Source organism: Triticum urartu, chromosome 7A, assembly GCF_056163025.1.
Source record: "Triticum urartu cultivar PI428250 chromosome 7A, HENAU_Tu73, whole genome shotgun sequence".
Classification (NCBI taxonomy): domain Eukaryota; kingdom Viridiplantae; phylum Streptophyta; class Magnoliopsida; order Poales; family Poaceae; genus Triticum; species Triticum urartu.
Window position 1 is genome coordinate 423,000,005 of NC_141879.1, and position 11,080 is coordinate 423,011,084.

At 49.2% G+C, this 11,080-nt stretch overlaps 1 protein-coding gene across 1 annotated transcript; it reads left to right on the plus strand.

Moving 5' to 3' along the window:
• Positions 1-4,810: 4,810 nt before the first annotated feature.
• LOC125521536 (AT-hook motif nuclear-localized protein 23) lies at positions 4,811-6,430 on the plus strand. The gene is made up of 2 exons (XM_048686598.2): positions 4,811-5,229; positions 5,315-6,430. Exon 2 carries the CDS (start codon positions 5,318-5,320, stop codon positions 6,170-6,172), a length of 855 nt encoding a protein of 284 aa, XP_048542555.1. The 5' UTR covers positions 4,811-5,229; positions 5,315-5,317; the 3' UTR covers positions 6,173-6,430.
• The last annotated feature ends 4,650 nt before the right edge of the window (positions 6,431-11,080 follow it).

Here is an 11,080-nt window from a genome sequence, read left to right on the forward strand (position 1 = left end):
AAGTCCCTTAGTGACCATGAGTCAAAAGGGATCAGAGAATACAATTGCAAGCATGTGAACATGGCAAAAACATAAACAGATTCAGACTTAGTGAAAAACTGGAGCATGGCAAAACAGATTAACAAGTAGGCATGTTTATGAGCTCGATGCACTCACTACAAAGCATGGCATGATAAACTAAGCATACACCAAGCAAGTAGACATGGCATAGAAGCTATACATGGCAAGAACAACAACATAGCATGCACGGATCAACAACAACAAGCTCGGCAAAATCGCTAAACATGTTAACAATCTGCCAGGAACATTTTATAGCAAAAGTAGAGCTCGATTGACTCAAGCTAGGGTGCTCCATAATTGCAAACAAAGACACGGATGGATAGAGCAAAACATTTTCTACAAAACATCCTTACTGTTCATGCTCAAAGGAGGCACGGATCACTAGGAAACAACATGAACATATGGCATAAAAACAATAACAGGACAAGGACTTGGTGAAATTCTAAGTCCCTGAAATCAGCATCATCGAGTAAGATACTTTGCATGCTTGTGCTAGTCACCACAAAGATCACAAAAATACATGGCATAGACCCCTGTAAAGATGGAATGGCATTCTTCAAAACACATGTAGAGCTCAGGATCATAGCATGCACACATTAATCATGGCAAAAATGACAAAAGGCCATTTGCTGAAATAGATCTGACATAATCATCACATAGCCGTCTTCCAACAGCATTTTGGGAACCAAGATGAGCTCAAATGAAAATGATGCAATGAGATGAAATGATGTACTCATCGAGACGAACATTTTGATATGCTACATGCACGAATCGGAGCAACGGTGATGAAGTTATGATGCGATGAAAAGTGCATAAAATTACTGGGACTTGGACGAAATTTAGACCTCTCCGAGAAAGTCAACCCGGGACGGAGACGTGCGGGACGGAGGGATCCGGATCTGGACGGGGGTGTTTGGTTGAGCTCCTGGTGGATCGCATCCCGATCCACCGGATCCGGCCGGCGGGCTCCGGCGATGTCTCCGGGGAGGGCGGCGGTGGCCGGCGACCGGAGCGGCGCGGCGCGGGCGGCGCTGGGTGGCGGGGACGGCGCTCTGCGGCGGAGCACGCGGCGGCGCAGATCCCGGGCGGCGGCCGGGCGAAGGCGGCGGCGCACGCGGCAGGAGGAGGCGGCTCGGTGGCGGGGCCGGCGACGCGCGGCGGCCGGCGACGGAGGCGACCGCCTCGGGCGCGGCCAGGCGCGGGCGGCGCGCTCGGGGCTCGCGGGCTGACGGCGGCGCAGATCCGGGCTCGCGCGGTGGTGGGACGGCGGGGACGGCGACGTGGCAGACAGGGATTCGCCGGGGTGGAGGCGGCGGACACGTCCGGCGGCGGGGAAATTTGTCCGGGCGCGAGGTGGAAGAGGACTAGGGTTAGACTGCGTGGGAATTTCAGAGGAGAGCACATATTTATAGGTAGATGGAGCTAGGAGAGTCCAAATGAGGTGCGGTTTTCGGCCATGCAATCGTGATCGAACGACCGAGATGATGGAGGGGGTTTAGGTGGGTTTTGGGCCAGTTTGGAGGGGTGTTGGACTGCAACACACACGAGGCCTTATCGGTCCCTCAATTAACCGTTGGAGTATCAAACGAAGTCCAAATGGCACGAAACTTGACAGGAGGTATACCGGTAGTAAACCAAGGCCGTATGACAAGTCTCGGTCCAATCCGAAAACGTTTAACACCCGCATACGAAAAGAGGTAGAAAAGGACACCGGAGGACATAGGAGCGCCGGAATGCAAAACGGACAACGGGGAAAATGCTCAGATGCATGAGACGAACAAGTATGCAAATGAAATTCACATGATGACATGATATGCAATGCATGACACGTAAGCAATGACAAGGCAACAACAGCGAATAACTGGAGAACACATGGCACATCGGTCTCGGGGCGTTACAGTACACCCCTGCAGGGTTATAACTGATCTATTCGAATAGCCGCGTCCTCGGATATGGACTACTTGGAAAGCTTACATTGTTCATAGATAACTGAAAGTGGATACTTTAAAATGTGCAAGATAAGTGTGAGTGTTATGGATGACCTTCTTATAGGGAGACGGGAGCGGATCCATAGTGGTGTATTGTTATGGTGAATATGTGGACTGTGTGCGTTTCCTCACCTCAAAAGAGTTACCAGCAGTCGTAGTACATGATAGCCACTGAGTCAAAGCTGGCTTGTTGCAGTTAAACTCTACCACACCTTTGTTGATACTGATGCATATGTAGTTTGTTCTTATATAAGTCTTGTTGAATACATTTGTACTCACGTTTACTTAATTTATATTTTTGCAGACAGACTTCGGTCTCACTAGTAGTTCATCGTGGGCTTCGACGATTAGCTTGGGAATCCCAGACAAAGGTCTGGTTCCTATGGAGGGTCTTGTAGATAGTCAGGCTTTCCAGCCTTCTTCCTTTTCAGTTGTCTGTACTCAGACATGTTTATGTTTCCGCATGTTGCTTGTATGACCTATATATTGGGTCATGAGATCCATGTTTGTAATATCTGGCTCCTCGGAGCCTATTGAATAAATACTTGAGTCGTAGATTTTTGTTGTGATGCCATGTTGTATTTACACATATCGAGCATGTGTTTATATTATTTAAATGCTTGGTATGTGTGGGATGCGACACCTAGTTGTTTATTCTTGGTAGCCTTTCTTATGGGGAAATGCCTCATAGTTCTTCCATTCGGAACACATGGATTGACCGGCATGTGTCCTTCTTTGCTCCTATGTTTGTCCCTACAGGGAAATGTCACACGGCGTTTACCGGCGTCCTAATAGCTTGCTACAGCCCGGCTACACTCGCTGTTCACCGGCATGTGCATTGCTGGGTCATGTATGCATGTCCCTGTAAGTTTGTGCCACCTTGGGTTTACGACTAGTCATGTTGGTCCGGGTTCTCTGTCATATCGATGCTAGCGACACAATCATATATGTGAGTCAAAAGGCGCAAACGGTCTCGATCTATGTAAGGCTGCAATCGTGAGAATACCATGTTTGTGGTCGCAAAGTGATATGATGTGTTACATGCTAAATTAGTGTGACTTAGAATTGGGGTCCTGACAATAAGCTAAATGCCTAGAGCACAAGGCAAACCTAGAGAGGCTCTTTTTGGTAAATCACCACTAGCGTTTTCTGCACTACTGAAAGCCAAAGGTAAGCCAAACCAATTCCAACGTGTCCTCTAGCTATACATGAGTGTGTGCCGACGTGAGGGACAGAGATAGGGCATGTTTGGTTCCTTGCATAGCCTTACGCTGCATCGTATCTACCATCCGGGCTGAGTCTAGCCTGGCTAAGCTGATGCAAAAAACAGCTGAGATGTATGTTTGATTGTGTGCATGCTGTGAGGCAGGCTCATGTGAGATTTTGTTTGCTAGGTTGTATAAGAAATGCAGTGACGTACTTTCTCAAAGCACAACGGTGAGTGAATTCTTTCAGTCCAAGCCGACATCAACGCGTGATCTGCGTGAGCTCCTGCACCACCAGCGCTGCATGACGCCATTGCGATGGCGGACGGTCGTGCCAAGCCGGCGCAGGCGCGCCTCCCCATCTGAAGCAGGCCCTGCAAAGAACACGCCGACGGGCAAAGGAGCACGAACGTTCGGCGGCGGGATCACAACGAACGATGGAGCTCGGATCGGTGGAGAAAGAGGGAGCTCGGATGGCGAGGTTGAGGTGGACAAGCGAGCTTGGCCTAGCGGCACGATGCGAGAGGGAGCTCCCAACGACGGCAATTGGTTTTTATTTGATGCGATCTGACGAGGAAAGAGAGATACGGCAGGTTACAGTGGCACTTTCGAAGTAATTCTATAAAACAATAAGGCCAGTCTCACGTACTGTTTCATTTTAAGTCAGACGCGCGGATGCAGGCGCATGCATCAACGAAACGCTCGATTCCTGCGTTCCTCGGAGCCTGGCTGAGGGGCCTCATTTTGCATCAATCGGGCCAGGCTAAGAAGGCCGCACAAGAACCAAACGGGCCGAGTATTACATGCCAGATGCGAACCAGGTGCGAACCAACCATCCAAACACGCCCATAAAAAAGTAGTTTCCTTCCCACTTGGAACCCACGTAAAACAAAGTTGCCCGAATGCACAAAACCAAAAATGGCACAACGCTTGGATCAAGGGCTAACACTTCATCAGGATGAGAATATAAGTCGGTCATGGAAATTTAGGCGGTCGATTTAACTAGCGAAACATGTATAATAAGCTAAGAAAATTTTAAGTTTAGAAACTTTATTCAACAAAGAATGTAGAGATATAAATTTATATGGCATATACTTTATCCGTACGAAATTATTTGTTGCAGAAATGGATGTATCTAGATGTATTTTAGTTTTAGATATATCCATATTCAAGACAAGTAATTTCGAACGGAGGAAGTACAAGACATGTTCCGCTAGACCTGAAGACCCTTGGTCCGGCTTATATTCCTATCGGGACGGAGGAGTACAATAAGCCCCAACTTGCACCATTAAACTAATGCCTCCACTTGCGTGCATAAGCATCAACGTTCTATACATATCATCCTTCTGTCTGAAGAAAAGCGCTCTAGCATCACTTCCGTCCATTGTATGTATGCAATGGACATGTGGACCCTCCTAACTGCCAGACCCCATATGCTAGTGACATATACACAATACTAAATTAGCCATCTCGCTCTGTGCAAGCACCCCTTTTTCTTTCTTCTTGAAAAGGTAGCTCATGTTTTATATTTCCTCTTCGGCCATCTCCAAAGACCACTAGCCTGCTAGCCTATCCCTTTCTCATCTTCCTTTGCCGTCACTTGCTCTCTCCATCCATCTCCTCTCTCCTCAACTCATTGGGTTCCATCTTCTCCTCCTTCCTCCTGCACCTCCACTCTCTCCGCCCCCCTAAAATATTTAGCCCACATGAGAAAGCAACATCAACAAGGATAAACAACCACAAATATCATCAGGAAGGAAAAGAACACCTCGCCTCAGCTGCTTTCTTTTCTTCCCACCCCACACATCCCAAAAAGCAAAACCTCATTCTTTACTCTCCTCCAAGAAAACAAGCACCACAAACCCTACACAAACGCACACACTCTCTTCTTCCGATCCTCTTCCTCCGATCCGGCCTATTATCATCATCACAAGCACCACTTCTTATCTTGCATCTCCAATTTCTTAATATTACCGGTACTGTTATCTAGCCATTATTTTTACTCTTTTTAATGGTACTATACTCCCTACTTACTTATAATTAGCTCTTCTTCTACCCTAGAAAATGGCAGGACTGGATTTGGGAACCAACTCCTACCTCCACCATCACAAGCAGCTTCACCTCCGTCACGATGACGGTGCCGGAGGATCCGACGACGGCCAGGACGCGCTCTCGCCGGGCGGAGGGGGAGGGAGCGCAGCCGCAGGGGCTGGGATAGGCGGCAGCGAGGTCGTGGGGCGCCGCCCACGCGGCCGGCCGCCCGGATCCAAGAACAAGCCCAAGCCGCCAGTGATCATCACAAGGGAGAGCGCCAACGCGCTCAGGGCGCACATCCTCGAGGTTGCCGCGGGGTGCGACGTCTTCGAGGCGCTTACCGCCTATGCGCGTCGTCGGCAGCGCGGCGTCTGTGTACTATCCGCGGCGGGGACCGTCACGAACGTGACTCTCCGGCAGCCACAGTCTGCCCAGAGTGGGCCAGCTTCGCCGGCGGTGGCCACACTCCACGGAAGGTTCGAGATACTGTCCCTTGCCGGCTCTTTCCTCCCGCCTCCGGCGCCTCCAGGGGCCACCAGCCTCTCGGCCTTCCTAGCAGGAGGGCAGGGTCAGGTGGTCGGTGGGAGCGTTGCCGGTGCGCTCGTCGCGGCAGGGCCGGTGGTCGTCGTTGCCTCGTCGTTCAGCAACGTGGCGTACGAGAGACTGCCGCTGGAGGACGGCGACGAGGTGGTGCCTACACCGCCACCTGCGGGGAGCGACCAGGCCGGCGGTGGCATGCCGTTCGGTGTTGATCCGTCGGGGGGCTCGGCAGGAGCTGGGCTCCAGTTCTTCAACCTGCCGATGGGCATGCCGCCAATGCCCGTGGACGGGCACAACGGCTGGCCGGGCGCTGCCGGTGGCGTCGAGAGGCCGCCGTTCTCGTGACGGATCTTGGCCGGCGGTGAGGACAGCAGGTGCGTCCGAGGACACGGACATGTACAACAACAGTTAGCCTCTACTTCTTATCACGGTCGATCGATTATCTCTTTTTCATTGTGATGAAGGAAATCTCCTGATATTTTTTGCGTTAACCTGATAAATTTGGTTGGTGTTAGTTTGCTGGTCCCTGTTTGTTTAATTGGAATATATGTTGCGAGAACGTGCACTCATAAATTCACCAATTTAAATTAGTATTGTTGTTCATTCTTGGAATGGTTTGATGATGAGTTAAATTTTCGCATGACGCTGCAACACATGATCGTTCTTATAGTGCTAACGGCCAGCTCAACATTCTTGTTTTTTAATTCAAACTTCTACTTGTTTGATTTGGTTGAACATATGCAATACAAGCAGCTAGATCCATCGATTGGATGTCAGTTTTGCTACTATCCATTCATTTGGAGATGAGTTTTTTTTTTTTGCTTCTTAATGCTTGGACTTGGTTTTCCTGTCATTTGTTGACTGAGATTGTTGCTATATGTCTCGCATCTGGATGTTTACAATGAATAATGGTCTCAGGTGTGTGTTTCTACAACGAATCCCAGCTTAATCATTTCCTTGTATTACTTTTTTTGCGGAGTCCTTATATTACTTATTTACTCTAGATCTCTCTAATATTGTTCTTAATTAGCCAATTAGCAAAGTAGAGCTATATACAAGTTCCTATTCCCTGATCCTCCTTGTCTTCAAATTAACCAGGGTTCGAGAAAGCAATGTGTGATAGAATTAGTATTATGATGAAGTTTGCCCGAAGCAAAAGAAAAGATTTCTTCTTACTTAATTCATGTTTTCCTTAGACACTGGGGAAAGAGCTAACAGCTGGGGTAGAACATTGCTTCCTTTTTGCACTTTAAGCTTGATTTCTCTCAAAAGAAAGGTACTAGGGTCACAGCTAGATTAGCTAATCAGTGTGCAAAGAACGAAGAAGAGGTTTACTTCATGTATACATGCACTCTTCTCTATCTAAACATCTACACATGTAAACTAGCTTAGGGGGGAGGGGAGGGGATATATCCAATTAATGGAGCCGACAAACCAAAAGCACACAAATACAGTCACATTGTAATGTTTGATAACTATATCACATCTAGATGTGTTCTAAACAGATCGAATATGAAAAGCTTATCACCACGTTATAATTAGTTACGATTGTAATGCATCTTAATTCTAGAAAAGTTTGGGTCATTAGGCTACCCATAATTGGAGTATCACATGAAGTATCATGTATGCCAACTAACCAATTTCGTCAACGTGACATAAAATTTAATGATAGAAGAGATGATTGAATATGATATATGACAATGAATAAGGTTATCTATTATACGAACATATAATATTATGCATTATGTACATAGTATCATACACTACCCTAGTATCATATGCATATACTTCCCATTGCGGACAGCCTCGGGTAATTCAATGAGTACTTACTTCATAATTCGTTTGATTGGTGTTCAGGGGGACTAAAATATACGGAAACAAATTAATGCATGTGTAGCTCAGCAAGGGCCATATGCACGGAGTTCATTTAAAATGAACAGTACATAACTACATGTTTTTATAAAAGGAGTACATAACTACATAACAGCATGCATTTATTAGGGTTTCTAGTTGATTCACGTGGGCATGGAAGGAGCTTATCTAGACTCCTTAATTTTCATCGCTCACCTGACGGCAAGTACCCCCTCCGACTTCAAAATAACACCTATACTTCTTTTTCTAAACTCAACTGGTGTAATGTTTGACCAAGTTTGCAGGAAAAATATTAATAATTATAATACATTATACATAGTATGAAAATAGATTTGTCGTGCATTTTTTTTTATAAAGGGTGAATTTTATTAACTCAGAATGGAGCATTAAGAGGATACAAACACAATGAATACACACTCGAGTTTTGCATAGCTAGAATGCACACAGCCAACATCAACACATACAAAAAAATCGTCAGCAAATAGCAAAGTCAAATAAGACCAAAGCTACGCATAGACGATGAAAAAGAATCCTAAAACGATCATATCAACAAGCTATAATAAAGATCATATCCACACCAACCAATTCAATAACAACACACGGACGATGAAATTCTTCAACAACAACGCCTTCAGGAAGGGAGCAACGCTCATGCGTCACCGTCACCGGATCCAACCACCAAAGGCAAGAATCTAGGTTTTCACCCTGAAGAACGAGTTCAAGCAAAACCGAACAATGCCTTCAACAAAGTAACGACATAATATCGCCATTGCTAGGTATAACCAACTCAGGTCATACCTAGGCTTTCACCCCGGATCTGAAGACCGGAAGCTCGAGTAGCACGACCGTCGACATCACACATGTGTTGTGACCACCACTTTTCCACGATCCCAGCAACAAAATGCGATATGCATCAACGCTGCTGCACCACCAGCCCTCCGCGTGAAGCCGTCTTTTATAGTTTGCATCTCATCATTGAAGTAAACCATCGAATCTGAAGGAAGAAACCTTCACAATGACCTTTCGATGGCCACCGCAAGAGAGAGCCCCGCACAGGCCGCCAGCCTAGGGACCGACATGGCCGGAACCAGGACGTGAAAAGCAAATCACCATCACCGAAGCCTTGCTGGCCAGACAGTGCCGTCACTTGAGGATCGCCATGGGGAATCTGTACCGCCATCAAGAAACAGTCCCACAGCAGGCCTGTTCGGACCCGCCACGATCGATCCCAAGATCCGTCCATGGCGCTACCCACGCAGCCACCATGTCCGCCGTCGCTGCAGAAGAGACCCGGGGCCGCCGCCCCGGCGCCCGCGCTCCTCCGTGAGCAAGCCCCACAGCCGGAGCCCTACCGAGCCGCAGCCCACACATGCCCAGATCGCGCTCTGTACCACCCGTGTCACCTCGCCTCGCGCTGAGCACCACAACACCGGCAAGGACGAGAGGTTCCACGAGTAGCTGTCGATCTGATGCGCTGCGCAGCCGCTGCATCGGCCACCGCCATGTACGCCGCGCACCCAACACCAGGGCCGCACCGGAGGAAGCCCGCCGCCGCCGGCCGCCGGCAGGCTTTGCCTAGCGGCATAAGCCAGCGGCGGCGAGGAGGAGATGTAGAGGAGGGAGTTCCGGCGGCGGAGATCTGGTTCCGCCCGTGCGGGCGACGCGGGCATCAGTTTTTCTCTCAACCCGGCGCTAGTCGTTCAATGATAGTAATTTGGTATTGTAATTATTCATAGTTTTCCTACGAATTTTGTTAATTTTGTACCGTTTAACTTGAGACAAAATGTATAGATCTTCTATTTTTTTAGAAAAGGAGGAAGACCTCCGACCTCTGCATCTCGATAATGCATGCAACCACTTTATTAATTATTCACAAAAACTTTACAAAGTAATACATCAGTAAGTCTGAAGCCACCATCTTGACAATATCTGACGCTACTCCTATCCACTTGATGAAGGGGTGTCGATAGTCCGAGCCGAATACCAAATAGACCTCACACCAAAGCCTAACATCTAAAACCGGAGGCCCCAACCAAGCCACATTGTCAGGTCTGGGCACACATCGGTCAGGCGCACTCTTAGAGGCCGCCGCCACTGTCTTCCACCGATCCATCTTCAGAGCATGTAATGACGCATCGACCTTGCTAGACCTGCTGTCGACGTCACTACGACGCCAGATGGCACCATCCTCCTGCGCGAGTCTGGCAACACGCATCGGACGCCGAGACTCCACTGTGCGAAGCTTCGAGATCATCATCGTCGATGCGGAGGAGGTAACACCACTCCACCTTTGGCCCCTTCCAGTCAGCACCTGCTCCAAAGTGATGCCCATAGGAGGGAAAATGACATCAAAGATGCCGTCATCGTCCGAGCCAAAAAGCCCCAGATCTAGGGTTCCCCCGGGGCGTGGTTCCGCAACATGCAACAATGACGCCTCAAGAAGGGAATGACGTCACAGATTCCGCCATCGTTGTTCGCGATAGTAGTCGACATGATTTTCATCGGAAGTCGCGTCACCCCGCTCTTGCAGCTGACTGGAACCGAACGGAGCCTCGCTGTGAAGACGAAAGCCGCCGTCAGCACACCGGCAGAGGGCCTCCATCCATCCCTCGTCGGTCCCTCCGCACGTTGCCGGCTAGCCAAGACCGCGCCGCGACGGATCTGGACCGCGGCCACCGCCGCCACCCAACACCAGATCAGGCAAGCCAAGCAACCCACCGGCCATGGGGAACTAGCCTTCGCCGCACGCCAGGGTCGCCACCCTAACCGAGCTAGGTGAAGACGCAGACGCCATCACGAGATCGATCCGGGCAACAAGGCCTGAATCCCTCATGGCCGGCCCCGGTCAGCTACATAGAACCTCCTCGCCACGCTAATGAGAGGTCTACCACCAGATCTACCGCGCCGGCTTCAACCACCTCTCCGGGACCGGGCCGCGCCATCCAGGGCAACGCGTCGCCGCGAGGAGAGAGTGCCAGACCGCAGCCTGCGAAGGCAAGGGACGTGGCGGCGGCGGCTAGGGTTCACTGGTGTCGTCCCCCTGGAGAGCGACGCGGGCGACGGGTTCATAGGTCCTCTGTTTGGAATAGGAGTCCTAACTAAATGATGGATGCGCCGAACTATGATAGATGAACTGACTGGTACTCGTATTTTTTTTGAAGCGACTTTCTTTCTGAAGGCATGACATGACTGTTTTGGAATCTTTGCGATGCCTCCCCCCAAATGGTGTGCATGCATTCCTAGAATGAGCAAAACTATGCATGCTTTCCCACTGTACAACACAACTACTATAGTAGAATATCGGCTCTCTAGTCCATGCCACGCAGTACTATGTCATCTCTACTGCGTCTCTCTCAAACTTCACTTCGATTCGATTCAACG

What these genes read in the sequence shown, in the direction of transcription:
- LOC125521536 (XM_048686598.2), top strand. Translation starts at nt 5,318, where the DNA reads ATGGCAGGACTGGATTTGGGAACCAACTCCTACCTCCACCATCACAAG.